The following is a 16,245-nucleotide window of genomic DNA, read 5'->3' on the forward strand; positions in this document are numbered from 1 at the left end:
ACATTCAAAATTTCCCGCCTATTGGGTCTATTATCTCTGAAGCAAAAAAAATAATCAAATATAGATGGTGAACGTGCTAGAGGAAATTGACTTTGCAAGGGTTTTTTTGTTCTTTTTAAGATTTCATTGATTTAAAAATGATTGCGTTGACATTGTTCTCTTCACAGTCACATTTGAGAGGATATTACTACATTTACACAGTAAGTCCTCCATTTATTACAGTTGATATATGAGAAATTGATACTTACGCACAATTTTGAGGTAATTCTGCTTGAATAATTTAATATCATGCTACTTTATACTTCCCACAACATTTCAGAGGCACTTATACTTTTTACTCCACTACATTAAAGCTTTAATTATTAATTACTTTCAGATTCAGCATATAATCAACAAATTAATTATGATGTATTAGATTAAACAGCAAAGTAGTTCAATTAATTCCACTTTTACCTGCTTAAACTATCTGATAAAGGCACTGCTTACACATTATTCTGCTTACTTTTACTCGTAACTACATTATGGTATTGCTATGTCTACTTCAGTAAAACATCCGAGCACTTCCTCCACCACTGTTGCTTTGTCTCTAATAGGACACATAAAATGTATTTACCTAGATATCTGTCTATATCCGCTTCTCGGGTCAGGTGCAATCAGTACGAGAGGTCCAGAGAACTGACAGCAAGCGCTTTATGTTTGAGATCAACATGACCAATGGGAAGAGAAAAGTGTTGGTGAGTCTCAACTGTGGTTTGTCTGCGTTCTCAGTTCAGCTGGTAAGTCTGCAGGTTGTGAATGTGCCAGCTCTAACCAAGTCATGTCAACCATACCTCCAAACCACTGTGTGTGTGTGTGTGTGTAGGCAGCAGAGACAGATGCTCTCAGAAAGGAGTGGGTAGGACAGCTATGGAAAGCAATGCATCTTTCTACCTCTGCAGTCTCAGACTCCAGAGGTACACAGTAAGTAGGAGGAGGACTTTCCCTTTGTGGCAGATCTGAATTTTACCTAAAAAAAAACAAAACACGAATGGTCAACTAGATTTTAACTCTTGACATGCATCTAGGTGGTTGATTTCTTTAATTGCACGGTCTCCTTCACTGAGTGCACACTTTCTCTGCTCCTCAGACTCAGAGTGTGTGAGCAGCGAGAGAGACGTAACAGCAGCACACCCATCTACTCGGAGAGTGACAGTGTGACAGAGTTTCCACCTGCTCGGCCCCTCTCGGCCCCTGCTCCACCGGGCTATATCCACCACGAGAACAGCAGCCTCACCTCCCCCGTCTGCCCGACTGAGGAGCCGGACACTGAGGACGCTCCTTTCCAAAACACACTGCCAGCCTGTAACTACCAGCATCACGATGGTAAACTTTAAAATGATTTGTACCTTTACAAGTTTCAGTGATTTGAGACATAAATCCAACATCCTCACAACAGTGAATGTGATGATGTAGAGGGAACAACAACAAAACACAAGTTCATTTTTCAAATCACTGTAATTTAGTCGTGAATTGAGTTCACATGGTGCTAAACTCTGATTTCAGGTGACAGTCTGAATCAGTCTGAATCCGAACTGAATCTATGGTCCAGTGAGTTGAGCGATACGGAGGACAAACAAGGAGACTATGATGTTTTGCCACTCAGAAACAGTATGATCTTAAATATATTTTAAATAAATAACTCAACATCTCTTTTAACATAACATATAATAGTGGTCAAACGTCCAAACTGGCCTGATCATGTGTTATATGTCTTCAGAGACGTGCACCATCGACATCGACCCTTCAACAGAGACGAACGAGGGTGTGTATGACTTTCCTCTCTCTTACAAGAGAGCTTCTGACAATCAAGGTGAGATGACATGTTTTGTACAACGGCTAGCTTTTAAATAAGTAGTTATACCGAAATAATAAACAGTTTTTTTTGTCCATTTCAGACGCCACAGACAGCATCTATGACGTACCAAGCTCTCTTTTGAGACAGATGTCTGATGACACTGAAGGTTTTTTTTGTCTTCTCACTTATACATCTACCTAAATGTAGACAGTGGTTTATGCAACAAAAGGCACACATGTCAATTGTGTAACGCCTAAAAACATTATCTTAGCTATTTGTCTCAAGCTCATCTGTTTGTTTCTGGTTGCAGAGGAGCAGCCGGAGGAAGGAGCCTTCTGAAGTGGATGAGGTCAAGTTAGAGGAAACCAGTGGTGGACTGGAGGACAGCAGCAGCAGCAGAAGCCACCTCTGACTCACCATACATGTAACTTTTGGGACCAGATACAGATTCTTAGTACAGAAGACTGTTGCTGCCTAATTTTGGCAGCTTTGTGTTCAACTTTTGTATGCTAGACAACATGCACAACCACAACAGGCACTTGTTCATTGTTGTATTTATTTCAGCTTCCTATATACAAGACCAGAAACCACACAGATATTTATAACTATACAACACGCTGTACAGAGATGTCTACACACACATACTGTGGGTCAGTTGCACTATGGTTCACGATAGCAAAATGACTCATTTACACGTCACTCGGTTCACAGTTTTTAAAGTATACACCACCAACATTAATATTGCTATATTACAAACTTTGGACTGGTTTGAATGGGAATGAGCTTAGTTCTAAAACCCTTTATGGGTTTCATGGAATATAAAAACCTTCACTTTCTCAGATGAGGCTTGGTTCATTACATCAAACTGTTTTGCTGCAGGAACACGATGAAAGGAAAATAAAATATGGGCATGCTAACATTCACTGTTCAATATGTCATCTTCTTTTATTCTACATTTTAACTCCTTACTTGTCCTCACAACATTTTTTTGTGGGTATTAATATACATAGAACATTTTTTGTGGGAGCTTTAAACTAAACAAATGCTTAGTAAATGTAGTGAGCGGCTGGTCACGTAGTGCCCATTTTGTTCTCATGAACTGTTTAGCTGGTGAAGGCTTGGAAGATAATGTTTGTAAACAGAACATAATTTGCACTACTGTACACATGATATCCAAAAATTACACTATATCTACAACACTGCATTCCCAGAGAAGGATTAAACATACATCTAATATCACTTGATAGACATATGTACATACAGTAGCAGTATTCATTAGACAATAATTATATAGTAGTGCAGGTACTGGGATTGAAAGTGAGCAAAAGCAAAGAATATGTAACGTGCTATGCATAAAAGTGATTTGTGCAATTCTCTTCTCATCTTCTATTAAGAAAACCAGTACAATCAAATTAAATACAAAACAATGTAAAGAATATTTGGACATCAACTAAGCAATAGATAATTTCGCACCAGTTTGGATCAACTCTGTTGTGATCATTGTCAGTTAGCAAAAGACTAGTAATAATATTTGGTTCATATTATTGTTATACACACTCACGCAACACAAAAATTGCAGAAGGAAAAGGTTGTGAAAGTGCCACTTTTTTAAAATTCACCTTCACCTGATGTGGGGTATATAGAGGTAACTACCACATGATGCACGAAAATATTTTTATCTCATCTTCAACCAGCAACTAATCTTAATTGTCAGGATCAATGCAGTGAAGTTACTTAAATAATGAAGTTATTAAAATATGATTAGACCTAAAAAGACACATTTGTTGAGAAGCTGAGTGTAAGTTGTCAGTGTTTTACAGTACATATTCCAAATCAGACCGCCACTGTTTTAGCTGAGAGGCAGCAGAAGTGCCAGTACAGGAAACTTATGTTTTATCGCTTATATTTAAGTTCTGGATCTGCCGTAGCCGCTGCCAGAATTTCCCCACTGCCACATTTAATCTGGCAAACATGTTTAAGATAGGATGTAGTGCTATGTTTAGAAAGATACTAGGTTATCTGCTTTGTGGTTGGTACAGCAGACTATCTTACCAGGCGCCACAACTTGGACTAAGGTGTTATAATGGAATCAGGCCTGGGCCTGGGATTGATCCCTGAGGAACTCCTCCAGGACAGTGATGATGCTGCAGGCTTCAGGCAGGTCGCTATGCTCTGCCCTGGCATTCTGCAGCAGCACATCCCCGTTTCCGCAGCCCTGCAGGAACTGGTAGCAGCGAAACAGAGCGTAGTGACTCATCTCCGCCTGCCGCACGAAGCGCTTCAAGCTGTTCATGTCCTGGATGGCCTGTAGAGATAGAGAAATGATTAATAAGAGAGAAAAAAACAAGTTAAAAAAGGGAACAAATCAAGGACAGAAAAAAAAAGTTGATACTGTGTCTGTTAAGAGGAACTGAGAGCTATAATCCAGAGTTTCTCAATCTTGTGGGCTGGTGGGATATTTTTAAGGCTAATATGTATGTGAAACATACAAGTTGTGCAATATTCTACCAATTTTTTTTTACCAATTTCGTTGTCAGCTATAGTCACATAAAAATTACATACAATACAGAAATATGCTATTCTAAAATTAACACGATAGTCCAGAACCCCAAAAAGCTTGAGAAACCATATTATAATTTGTCTGTCTGTATGTTTTCCCACCTTAAGTTTGAAGTTCTCCAGAATCTGTCTGAGCAAGAAGGGATTACACCTCTCTGCAGCGTTTAAAAAAGCCTGAATCCAGTCGTCACAGAACCGATTACTCACTGGGGGGAGAAAACATCTACATTAAACTCCTCAGTTGTGACATTTTGCAGCAGAGAGAAACATTATTTTTCCTGGCTTTACTTAGTATGTCACTGAGCACGACTTACCAGTGTTGGTGAGTGTGGGCGGGCTGGCGGAGCAGTCTATAGTCAGGTCAGAGTGTGTGTCTTCTGAGATAGCCTTACACAGAGACGCTGTTGTGGTGTCCTGCTGGGACAGGCCCTGCAAACTGGCTGCTTTAATGAACCTGGTGCAGTATACAGAAGACAGCTATTACATACTGTACTACAAAGAAATGCAGGAAGGAAGACCTCTTAAGTTGTAGGATTTGGTCATGCCGTCATGTAGGTACAGGGACTCGAACCTAACTCACCTCAACACATCAGCCTTTGTCCTTTCGTCTGAATTGATGATGTCCACGTGTGTGTGACTCAGGGCCTGTGTACAGAAATTGTAGTGGCTGCAATGCATTGTTCTGAGGAAAACGTATATCTTACAACTGTGTCTAACAAAATAAATAAACTCGATTACTGTGTTTAAATGTGCAGTTCAGCCTAAAACACAGTCTTACACAGAGTGCCATCTATTCATCCAGATACTTTTTGGTATAATTTACTGTTGGTATGGCTCAAACCTGTACTGATGACATAGCACTTACATGAGAGGAAGAAACACTAGAAGAAGAAACATTAGTGTTAAGTTTATCAGATGTAATTGTTTTAGCGGTTTTAGCACATCAGTGAGCTCCACTGTCCAAGTCCAGACTTTTTTAAACCAAACTGGAGCTATCTGGAAGTAAGCTTTTTAGTGTTTTTTTACTTTCATTTCATTTTTACTATCACACAACTCAACAGAATGACTATATATCTATACAGAGCGAGTAACAAATTCACAGACACATTTCGGTAGTTTCACTATGACAATACATACATTTTTTTATCACAGGGCTTCTGAATGAGCTGCTACAAGTGAGGGGTTTGTGGTCAGGACCATAGTGGTATATTCACGAGGTGAAATGATGAGAAAAACATCCGCACACTCCAATCTGTGCATATTCGTTGACTGATTTATACATTATTAAATTGCATAAATGTGCACAGATCAGAGTGTGTAGAGGCTTTTCCTATCATTATATATAATATCTTAAATCCAGCACCTCAAAAAAGCCTTTTTAGTGAGCATTAATCTTTATATATTGGACATATTCAAAAGGTGAAAAATGACTCACAGCATGCAGCAGGAAGCTGATGTTGCTCTGGACCAGCTGCACCACACGATAAATGTGCATCACAGACTCCTCGTACCACCGGCTCAGATAGGGACGCACCTCTGTCTCAAGATTTTGCAGCTGACACACACACACACACACACACACACACACACACACACACACACACACACACACACACACACACACACACACACACACACATAGAGGGAAATGTCAATCTTGCATTAATAATACAATAAAAAACAAACTGCTTAATTACACTGACATTACATTCTCATACCTCTGGGGTTTGCAGGCTGCTATGTAGACCTTGGACGTATTTATCAAGCTCTAACCTAAATGTGCATTTGGTCAAGGAATATGAACTACTGCCTGCTTCTCTGTACAAAGTTACAATAATGCTGAAGCAATGCAACAATGCAGGAAAGTAATAGCAAGGACTGTGTATACAATTGTGCATTTCTATGCAAAAAACTGCGAGCAAAGGATATAGGTTCAGTCCTTTTTCAGAGCCCCCCATAAAGCAGATGACATATCCATTGCCGTCAGCATCAGGCTGTTCAGGAGACCTTTCCTGCTCCAGGAGACAGCAGTAGCAGCCGACTGCCTGCTCTGGGATACTGAGAGGAGTAAATAATCAACACATTTGTGTTAACCAACTCACTGATTTTGTCCATCTCTCAATCTTCATTTCCAGAATTTACATTTTATTACTGTGATGAAACAAAACAGGCTCCATTCACCATGATATCAGGTATGATATGATATGATAATGAAGAATGTGCTGCAAGAATTATGAGGTCACACATTGTTTTGGGTTGTTTTGTCCTGAGATCTTGACTTTGTGCCCCGCTGGTGGGGAAGAAATGGTGATGGAAAAAGTTATGAATGAATATGTAAAATTATTACCTGAGTTCCACCGTGGCGATGTTGCCCATGCCTCCAAGCAGGGCTCCTTTACTCAGCCTCCTTGAAATATAGGTCCGCAGCTCAGGTTCCGCCTCCAATGGCAGGCTGCTGTCAATCAGAGTCAGGCTGTGGACAGAGCAGAGAGTCAGTACGGATACACGCAGCCAGTGAAGGCGACGAGGAAGCCACTCAAGTCAATGGAGAGCAGATGGAGAAAGCTGATGACCAAAAGCCACATCCAACACAACACACAACTGAGTCACATAGCTGTAACTGCATCATCTCAGTCACTGACAAAACACATATTTTGCCATTTTTTCAACTCCACTTGACATATAGAAGTGGAGATCCCCGTTCAGATTGGGGAGAGACCTTAAGGCCATGTAACTCAGCACAGCACAGCAATGAACAATCAGGACAAAATCACAAATGAAAACAGCACTGATTCCATGTTGATTGGATTTCCCGTAGCAGCCCGAGGACACACCAATGCACAACAGTGAAAGCCAAAGAGAAAATGACCACTGAAAGCAAGGAGAAGGTAGGCGGATGGCTCCTTTGTTACCTAAAGTCATCTTGACTGGTTGTGGAGTCTGCTCTTCTCTGGTTCCATGCCACATTTTCCCCAGTAGCCTCAGATCTAAGACAATTGACAGTTTACTCATCATCTGGTTAGTTTTTAATGTACAAATCTGTTTTTACCTACATGAGTGTCACTGTCAGCAGGTTCAGGAACAAGGGACTACAATAATTAAAGAGTGCTTTAGGGTATGAATCACATACTGCATAATAATTCAAACAGTAATACAGACAAACAAACACTCTTAACCCACCAGGGAGCAAGTCGTATTCAGGAAAAAGAACAGTAATTGTGTGATGTCCTGTAAGAAAAGTTTTACCTACTATGTGAACAAAAATACCAATAAGAAATAATCCAACAATAAATGTTCATCAGAAAATGCAGTAAAGACACATTATAAAATAATTCCAATACATTCAACACATGTAAAATGACACACTAGACAAACACTCCTAAACACGACCTTCATTTATTTTAGGGATAGAAAAACAATTTATTAAGGCAACATCGGCTGTGCAAAACAGAAACTGGGACAATTAATTGGCCGTTACCTGGTGCCTTGATAAAGGTAGATGGTGTAGTAGCAGTTCAATTGAATTTTCTGGCTGTATCCAGCAATTTCTTCGCTGTCAAAGTCATCTCTCTCCTCCACGTCGATTGAATCTTGGAAGGACGAGGTTTGGGAGGTAAACATGATGCTACTACTGCTAGCAGCCGGCTAAACTAGCAGATAACGAGGCGGTATCTTTATTGTTTAGCTGTGCTGCTGTGGTAGATACTTATAATTATTATGGTAGATAGTATTATTAATTATTAATGGCGTTGGGATGTCTGGCTGATATTGCAATGATATAGAAGCGCACATACAGCAGTTACAGCTGTGGAACAGCTATCTCGTTTATATGGCCTTTGCGCATGCGCCAATTGTGTACGTCCTCAAAAACAGTCCGACTATGATATGAATATGTGATGTGCGTTCCTGGGACAAACGTTTATTTATTTATTTATTTATTTATTTTCTTAATATTACAAGACAAACAACAGTTTGAAATTCCATTATTTATTTAGGAATTTATTGATGTGTTTTTAAATGATTCACTTATTGACTGATTTATGTTCTTTTTGTAAATCCCTTTCTAATTTGAACGATTTATTGATAGATTATTGTTTCATCTGTAAATTATCATTATAATTCCTCTTTTTTGTTGCCCATTAAAATATTGAATGATGAATTAATTTGTAATTTAGTTTATTTATTTATGGATTAATTCATTAATTTGTAATCAATTTTTTTATTGTGCAATTAGTTATTAATTAATGACATGCTTTATTACTATTTCCTTGACACTTCTGGTCCTCCACAGTACAGGGAGTACTGGGGGGAATTAAATAAAATAAACGAATCACAAAAACACAAGAAGAAATAACATTGCACAATGTAAAAGATACATAATACAGAAATTTAAATAGAAAAATAAATAAATAAATAAAACAACAATAAAAAGTGAATAAGCAATATTGCAAACCAAATTAAGTTATCTGACAATGTTTAATCACTGAAATGTGCATTTGTTGTTGTTTTTTTACTGTGTTGATGTGATGTTAGTTATTTACTTCTAAATTCAAGTGCTTTAACCTGCAATCATTTAAATTATATATATGATAATTCAACTGGCTGATAAATATATTTGTAAAGATAGTCGTATGTAAATGCGTACACAAAACTATGCATGAAAGCAACCATAGTGAAAGACTGTAGTACATATGAATGGTGAGATAAAGGTTACTTATTGAAGTAAATACTGGGTTTGGACCACCGGGGGGCTCAGTGAGTCTGTGCTGGAGGCCCGACGCCATCTTTAGATTAGCGGATTTATTTTAGTAGCAGGTTGAGGACTGGCAGCACAGAAATCATGGGAAGAAAGAAGAAAAAGCAAATGAAGCCGTGGTGCTGGTATCCTTTCCCACATTTTACATGTAGTATTGTAACGCTATCTGGCTTTTAACGTTACTGTCTGTTTCTGTGGTAAACAGTGTTATCGTCGCTTAGCTAACTGCAAGTTAACCTGAGCTTAGTAATAATAAATATGTAGCCAGCTAGCTACAAATAGCTGTCGTCAAGTTAAATTAACTACGGGCGAAGTATTTTAATACCCTGTGATATGTTGTGTTTTTTTTTAGCAAGGTGGTTTTTGAGTAAATAAATGCTCTGTATTATGTTGTCAGACCTCTAATTTTATATACGTGAACAACTGCTTACAAACCAACTTGCACTTTTATTTATTTTTATTGTTCGGCCTGCTTCTACAAATTGTGTTTTTCATCTCGTCAAGTTTAGGTGTTTGTACATTTATACAATTTTTGTTGCTTTTGTGCTTTTGCTTGTTTGCTTTTGTTGTTGTTTTCATTTGTTTTGTTGTGCTTCTGTGTACTCTGTTAAGCTCTTTGGGTTGCCTCTAGGATGAAATGTGCTATAGAATAATAATTTGTCTTGCTTAAACAAATAATTCAGCACAGTGTTGCATTTTTTTAGACACTTAAACAGTTTCCTTAACTGTAAACTCAGGTACTGCAACAGAGATTTTGATGATGAAAAGATTCTCATCCAGCATCAGAAAGCCAAACATTTCAAATGCCACATTTGTCATAAAAAGCTGTATACTGGCCCCGGGCTCGCTATCCACTGTATGCAGGTGAGGAAACAGCTACATATTTGTTTATATACATTAAGTCCTAATGAACTAGCTGATTGACCTTGTCGTTTCTATCTTAGGTACATAAAGAGACTATTGATGGAGTTCCTAATGCGATACCTGGAAGGACAGATATTGAACTGGAGATTTATGGCATGGAGGGTATTCCAGAGAAAGACATGGAAGAGAGAAGAAGAGTGCTTGAACAAAAAAACCAAGGTATTGACACCAGAATACTTTAATAACAATTTACTGCACTGTTATGGCCTATTCTAGAGACTGATTCTTCTCCTCCTTATTCTTTTTTCAGAGACTCAGAAGAAAAAGCAGAACCAGGATGACTCTGATGAGTACGATGACGATGATGAGCCCGGTCCCTCCTTCCAGCAGCCTGCTGCAGGTCAGCCCCAGGCAGGCTACATCCCCCCTATGACCCAGCCTGGCATGCCTCCTGGCTCTGGTGCTCCTGGGATACCGCCAGGAAGCTACTCAGGTTGGAAACAGTGACTTTACTTGAACTGCAAAAACATCAACAACTATTAAGCTAATAAGATTGTATCAGCATCATGTTGTTTACCAAGGGTGCTTACAGAGCTTTACTTTGGTTTTATCCTGACGCCTTCCACGTCTTCTTGCCAATTTTCTCAACTATGCACTGTTTTTTTAATAGGTTTACATGAGACTAGATTCAGACAGTATAGGAAAGGTGTCAAGCATATTGAATACAGTATGTGTTGCGGCATATGTCCTAAAATGTTTCTAAAGCTCAGTCAGTTAAAATTTCCTTCAACAGTGACAAAATTAATGCAGCCAAGTTCACATACTGTATTTTGCCTAAAATAATAAGAATATGCTATATAGACTACCATTTTTACATTCAGTTGTTGTTTATGTCGTTTTAAAGTAGGAATATTGATGTATGGATGGAAGCATATAAAAAACTACATATAACACACACTTGAGATGGTAAAAGTGAATCTCTTTGTTTCAGGAATCCCTCCAATGATGCCAGGTGTGCCACCAATGATGCCAGGAATGCCGCCCGTAATGCCGGGAATGCCTCCAGGGTAAATACTTGGTTTTATTAATCAAGACTGTGACTTTTTTTGAATCTCAATCTTTGCTATATCTTGTATTTTAAACATTGATATTCTTCCTCATGTATTCAGGATGATACCAATGGGTAGGATGATGCCTCCTGGTCCGGGGATGCCTCCTATGATGCCAGGCGTGCCACCAGGTAAGCAGTGCCCTGCCAGCATGCAACCTCAGATAGCACTTAATATGAATTATTTATTTGACATGCGAATTTATAGAAAATAAAGAGATGTCATTATGTTGTAACACTGTTGTTATTTGCCTTTACATGTTCGCCTATATGATGAATTTGTCTTGCTGTTGTCAGGCATGCCTCCTCCAGTGGCCCACCGGCCCGGGATTACACACATGGCTCAGGTCCCTCCAGCTGCAAATGTGCTGACTAGACCTGTCGTTCCTGCTGCCACTGCCCCCTCAGCCCAGCCAGATGTCACAAAACCTCTGTTTCCCAGTGCTGGACAGGTAAAACGTTCATGACGCCATTTACCCAAATACACTCTCCATCTCCCTCTACATTCTGACATGGCAGAACATTAACGTCCTCCTGAAGGGATGTTTGTGTAGCTCTCTGTGCTCCCACAGGCTGATGTAAAGCCGACTTTAGCCAGAAACTCTTACAACTAAAGGATTATTTTATTCACAGTTCCTATTCTTTACTCTCTCCCTGTGCTACAGATGGGGAGTCGGGTCGCAAGTACAAGTGCAGGCTCGTCAAGTGCAGACTCTCAGTCTGCCTCCCCTAAAGCTCTGTTCCCTATCACATCACAAGTACGCAGCTGTCTGCCTGCTCCACTCTGACAACATACAGCTTTACAACTGGCATGCACACAATTGTGTTTGCCTGCTGTGTACTTGGGCAGATTGCATAGATTAATTATGTTTTATTTGCCAAAGCTGTTTTAGCAAGGGATGACGAAATCCAACCATTGGTGCTTAGAAATTACTTTTTAAATGCTTTTTAATTTCTAGCAACATGTCTTCATTTGCTTCCTCCTTTACTACAAATCTGCATTTATAGAAGACTGAAAAAGTTGCCTCACGTCAACAAAATCAGAAATGGAGAGTTATGCAGATTTGTAAAGTGGGCTTCTTATCTCTGAGCTGCTGTAAGGCAATATAGCACGGCATGCTCTTTTTGATTTGTTTTCTTGCAGGCTTAACTGAATACCTTCTCCTTTAGTCATACTTTATAAGGTTACTCTCCCATGTGTGTAGCAACAGTGGTGCATTAACATTTTAATTGTATCAACTCAGACCCCTTTTAAAGACACAGGAGACACAGTGTGAGCAGCACTTTAGCAGAGTAACAGCAGCATCTAGTGCTCCGTTGGTGTGTCTACGCAGGATGCGTTCAGGCACAGTTTCAAATGAAAGTGAAAATAAACTTGGAAGTGAGAGGCAAAGAATAGACTCGAGTGAGGGAATCATGGATGAAATTAATGGACTTGGGATGTATCCATTAACGTCAGTGATGGGAGTAACCTCAAAGTATGACTAAAAATGTCCCCTTGTGAAATTTTAAGATCTTTCAGAAGTGTTTCTAATGTGTCTTCCTCTCTCTCCTCTCAGAGTCAGCAGACAATGTCAGGGTCCCCTCACCCTCCCCCCGCTACCTCATCTGAACCCTCAAAGCCCACATTCCCGGCCTACACTCAGGCCACCGCAGCCGTGGCCAGCCCCAATGCTGGCAGCAGTACGGTCTCTAAACCTCCCTCTACTGTGACCAGTAAGCCTGCCACCCTCACCACCTCTAGTGCAACCAGTAAGTTGATCCACCCCGATGAGGATATCTCACTGGTAAGTAGTCCAGCTGGAACTGTCTCCCTTTATAGTTTTTTACAGTAAGTAGCATTTTGAGAAAAAAACAGTAATGGCAAAAGTTTCGGTCAAAATCATAAAGTCCATAAATGTGTTTTCTTAAGTAAAACTGATTCATTGATTTTCTTATTTCTCCTGGTTGAGCTGCATAATTTCAGTGTCAAATTATTCTTCCTCTCATTTGCTTTCTGTGTCCTGTAGGAAGAGTTGCGGGCTCAGCTGCCCAGGTACCAGTGCAGTATTCCCCGCCAAGGCCAGGCCACTGCTTCTGCCCCGTCAGTGGGTCCCGTGGGTGGCATGATGTCTCCTCAGCAGCCAGGCATGAGGCATCCTATACCTGGTACATACCATCTACCTTAAGTTCACAAATATTTCTTCATAAGTGCTGCAACTTATTATGTAACACTGAATGAATATATGTTTATAATTGAAAAGCTGTATGGTTTTTGCTATCGATTTTTAATTAAAAAGCCAACAAACATATGTTCTTGCAGGCCAATATGGTGGTCCACCCCAGGGGATGCCAGGCTACATGCCAGGAGGGATGCCTCCATATGGACAGGCCCCTCCTGTGGTTCCCCCAGGGTACCAAGGAGCCCCTCCACGGCCACCCATAGGTATGAGACCCCCTGTCATGTCTCCTGGAGGCCGCTACTGAAGCCTCCCTTCCTCTCTTCTATAGGTTTGGACACTCAACCCTTTTCTAATGTCCTCAGCTGCTAGTAGACAAACCAGTATTGGTGTTATAGTACCACAACGTATCGTTTATTCTACTACTGTGCTATGAGGAAGAGACACTGAATAAGCAGCAAACAAAAGAGCTATAAAAGCAACACAGAGCGCATGGGAAATATTCACACTGTACCTAACCGAGACTATGAACTGTTGTTTCAAACCAACTCTGTTCTGTGGCTTTTTTTCCTTCTCATGTTTCATTTAGGTGTGTAGAAGTGTAGTAGATATGGTTCGTAGTGTTGTGAAGGCGCTGGAGTTACATGGGCAGTACACACCCTTTATCAAGGCAAGTTTTATGTAAATACATTTTTGTTCTATGCTAAACAGTGAGGCCTTCACAGCACGCAGGTGCTGTTGGACTTCATGTCCCCAACTATGTTTGGTGAGGGCTTCAAATAACTGTTTATGCCTTTGTTCTGTTTTATGTTAATCCTCCATTAATTTTAATGAGGAAACTCCCCTAAACCTAAACAGATAAAGTACATGGTTACTAAATGAAATGGTATATGTATTGCTGTAAAACTGTATTGTAATAAAATGTGGCAAAAATTTAAGACTCTTCTTTGCGGGACGTTAGTGGGAAAAGAAACGTCACAGCAGGTTTGTACTCTAGTTATAAGCTACGTGACTACATGGTGATTGTGTGTCTTTGTTGTGTTGAAAGATGAATAATATAAACAGAAATGTGCTTTTAACCTTTTGTTGAGTTGAAATTAAAATGTTGGTAAATATTCTCTTTTGACTATAAGCAGTATATTGATTTTTTTTTTTATTTTTTAATTGATGCTCTGTACATGGCACTGGCAGACTGGCCGTTGATGCACTGAGTGCTTTGTACAGCTGCATAACTTCCGGGTTGTTAGTGGCTGTAGTGCTAAAACCCAGATTTCTCTTCTCCCTGTAGCAATGCCATGGGGGACTGGCTGAGGCCCTGTCTCAGTGTAGCCCTGTTTCAGCCTGAGGCAAGTCTCACCATTTTCTGTCTTCTCATTCATTATCAGGGGCCCTCACAGCGTACATGCTGTTGGATCTCAATGTCCCCAAACTTGCAGCAAGTTTGGTGAAGGCCCTTGTTTGTGTTGTTGCATTTAGGCACCATTTTCTAGCTCATGTAAATTATATTCTTTCTTGTTAAGTTCTGATGTGCCACTGAATCTCCATTTTGACGTGTCGGAGCACCAGGAAGCTCTGTTTTCATTTAATAGTTCTCTACTGAAAGAATAGAGCTATTAAATGAAACTATATTCCTTTAGAGACTTTGGATATTAATTAGACCTGTAGTCCACAACAGTTTACTGTCTCAGCTATTGATGGCTTGGTCAAAAGTCAAATATTTTGTTAGATTCCCACATACAGACACCATCAGCAGTCTGTCACATGCAGCCATATATATATGTTAATTGTGTGTTGGGAGGTGTGTGATGAACAAATGACTTTCAAATGCTTGTGAAATGGTTTTACCACTTAATCCTGTTTGTTTCATCAGCTTTCCTCACTTGATCATTTGAATTTAACTTACATGAAGGAGAATCCCTACCAGTAACAGGTTAGTTAAAGCTGTAAGTACCACTGCTGTAATTTCCGTCGACCTTTGTTTTCTGTGCACACATAATGAGATCATAATCGTTTGTCACCTATAGGTTCAAAACAAAAATCAGCCCACAATTCTTTAGCATTTGACACTAATGACAGTCAACTATTCATTTATGATCTCCAGGAATAGCTTGGGTCAAAAAGTCTAATAATTAATTTGAAGCTTGGTGTGTAACACACAATGTGATCAACATCTCAACATAGTTTTTGGTGTGAATAACCTCTATTTAAACCAATGATTGAATGCTTTACATGAGTAATACAGGCAGAGTCTTCAGTGGTAAGTATTGGCTCTTTATCTCATGTTAAATATGCTAATTCAGTTAAATTTTGGAACATTGTTTAATTTCTCCACCATGTAAGAAAATAACGAACCAAGATTATTGGACTTTTTAGATGTTGCGCAAGAAAGCTACAGTATAAATCTTTTACTTGCTAAAGAATACAGTATTATACAAAGATGTAACGCATTTTCTTTTGTAGTTATATCATACTTTTTCTGAGAATATGATGGTACTGGGTCGACTTAGACGCTCTGGTTGCAGGGATATTTTCTTTTGGTTTCAACTGTAAGTTATGTTTAAAAACTGAAGGTTTATTATTAATATTTGTTTCAGGATTTGTCCCTTTCAAAGAACTCTACACAGGATTTTTGTGTAATTTCTGTGTCCAAGTCAGAATGTGACTGTTTTATCTTTGAATAAATCTGTTCATAAACTCTGATTTGCCTTTGTGATGTTTTCCTACCATGTTCTCATTGTTTCATATTTGTAAACAGCAAATAGTTACTCCTTGATAAATTTAAAAGTTTGTGTTATCAGGCTGTCAATAGAGCCAATGATATAAAAAAAATACTATGATCATATTAGTAGTAATGCAGAATTTATCAAGACTGAATTGTCGCATTTTTGCAGAACTGCGTTTTCTCAAAATATCCTCAAGTACAAAAAACTGGGACGTATCTGTCAGGATTTTGTCAGCATTTTAC

The 16,245-nt window shown here is 39.3% G+C and overlaps 3 protein-coding genes across 5 annotated transcripts; 2 read left to right on the forward strand and 1 right to left on the reverse strand.

Moving 5' to 3' along the window:
* The first annotated feature begins 80 nt into the window (after positions 1–80).
* Positions 81–2,304, forward strand: LOC121883691. The gene is made up of 8 exons (XM_042392110.1): positions 81–200; positions 648–734; positions 863–960; positions 1,127–1,362; positions 1,543–1,647; positions 1,757–1,849; positions 1,935–2,000; positions 2,145–2,304. The coding sequence occupies exons 1-8, from the start codon at positions 138–140 to the stop codon at positions 2,171–2,173; spliced, it is 777 nt and encodes a 258-aa protein (XP_042248044.1). The 5' UTR covers positions 81–137; the 3' UTR covers positions 2,174–2,304.
* A 68-nt stretch (positions 2,305–2,372) lies between these two features.
* On the reverse strand, positions 2,373–8,243 carry c18h17orf75 (chromosome 18 C17orf75 homolog). 2 transcript variants are annotated; one of them, XM_042392108.1, is made up of 10 exons: positions 7,872–8,243; positions 7,306–7,380; positions 6,741–6,866; positions 6,323–6,451; positions 6,112–6,172; positions 5,829–5,948; positions 4,974–5,038; positions 4,708–4,847; positions 4,496–4,599; positions 2,373–4,139 (listed from the first exon to the last, which is right to left on the reverse strand). In XM_042392108.1, exons 1-10 carry the CDS (start codon positions 8,012–8,014, stop codon positions 3,924–3,926), a joined length of 1,179 nt encoding a protein of 392 aa, XP_042248042.1. In that variant the 5' UTR covers positions 8,015–8,243; the 3' UTR covers positions 2,373–3,923. The 2 variants fall into 2 exon arrangements, with proteins under 2 accessions (XP_042248042.1, XP_042248043.1); XM_042392109.1 differs by lacking the exon at positions 7,306–7,380.
* Positions 8,244–9,018: 775 nt separating this feature from the next.
* On the forward strand, positions 9,019–14,397 carry LOC121884896 (BUB3-interacting and GLEBS motif-containing protein ZNF207-like). 2 transcript variants are annotated; one of them, XM_042393988.1, is made up of 11 exons: positions 9,019–9,274; positions 9,887–10,013; positions 10,094–10,232; positions 10,324–10,506; positions 11,005–11,080; positions 11,183–11,253; positions 11,419–11,573; positions 11,787–11,879; positions 12,681–12,908; positions 13,131–13,269; positions 13,424–14,397. In XM_042393988.1, exons 1-11 carry the CDS (start codon positions 9,234–9,236, stop codon positions 13,585–13,587), a joined length of 1,416 nt encoding a protein of 471 aa, XP_042249922.1. In that variant the 5' UTR covers positions 9,019–9,233; the 3' UTR covers positions 13,588–14,397. The 2 variants fall into 2 exon arrangements, with proteins under 2 accessions (XP_042249922.1, XP_042249921.1); XM_042393987.1 differs by lacking the exon at positions 11,787–11,879 and having other exon boundaries at positions 9,122–9,274.
* Positions 14,398–16,245: the final 1,848 nt, after the last annotated feature.

This window comes from Thunnus maccoyii, chromosome 18 (genome assembly GCF_910596095.1).
Source record: "Thunnus maccoyii chromosome 18, fThuMac1.1, whole genome shotgun sequence".
Taxonomy (NCBI): Eukaryota; Metazoa; Chordata; class Actinopteri; order Scombriformes; family Scombridae; genus Thunnus; species Thunnus maccoyii.

Coding starts and splice junctions, on each gene's coding strand:
- LOC121883691 (XM_042392110.1), top strand. CDS start 138: ATGATTGCGTTGACATTGTTCTCTTCACAGTCACATTTGAGAGGATAT. Junction 1,363..1,542: donor TAACTACCAGCATCACGATG/GTAAACTTTAAA, acceptor CTCTGATTTCAG/GTGACAGTCTGAATCAGTCT. Junction 1,648..1,756: donor TGTTTTGCCACTCAGAAACA/GTATGATCTTAA, acceptor ATATGTCTTCAG/AGACGTGCACCATCGACATC.
- c18h17orf75 (XM_042392108.1), bottom strand. CDS start 8,014: ATGTTTACCTCCCAAACCTCGTCCTTCCAAGATTCAATCGACGTGGAG. Junction 4,848..4,973: donor ACAAAGGCTGATGTGTTGAG/GTGAGTTAGGTT, acceptor ATACTGCACCAG/GTTCATTAAAGCAGCCAGTT. Junction 4,140..4,495: donor TGGAGAACTTCAAACTTAAG/GTGGGAAAACAT, acceptor CTATCTCTACAG/GCCATCCAGGACATGAACAG.
- LOC121884896 (XM_042393988.1), top strand. CDS start 9,234: ATGGGAAGAAAGAAGAAAAAGCAAATGAAGCCGTGGTGCTG. Junction 10,014..10,093: donor TCGCTATCCACTGTATGCAG/GTGAGGAAACAG, acceptor TTTCTATCTTAG/GTACATAAAGAGACTATTGA. Junction 12,909..13,130: donor CCGATGAGGATATCTCACTG/GTAAGTAGTCCA, acceptor TGTGTCCTGTAG/GAAGAGTTGCGGGCTCAGCT.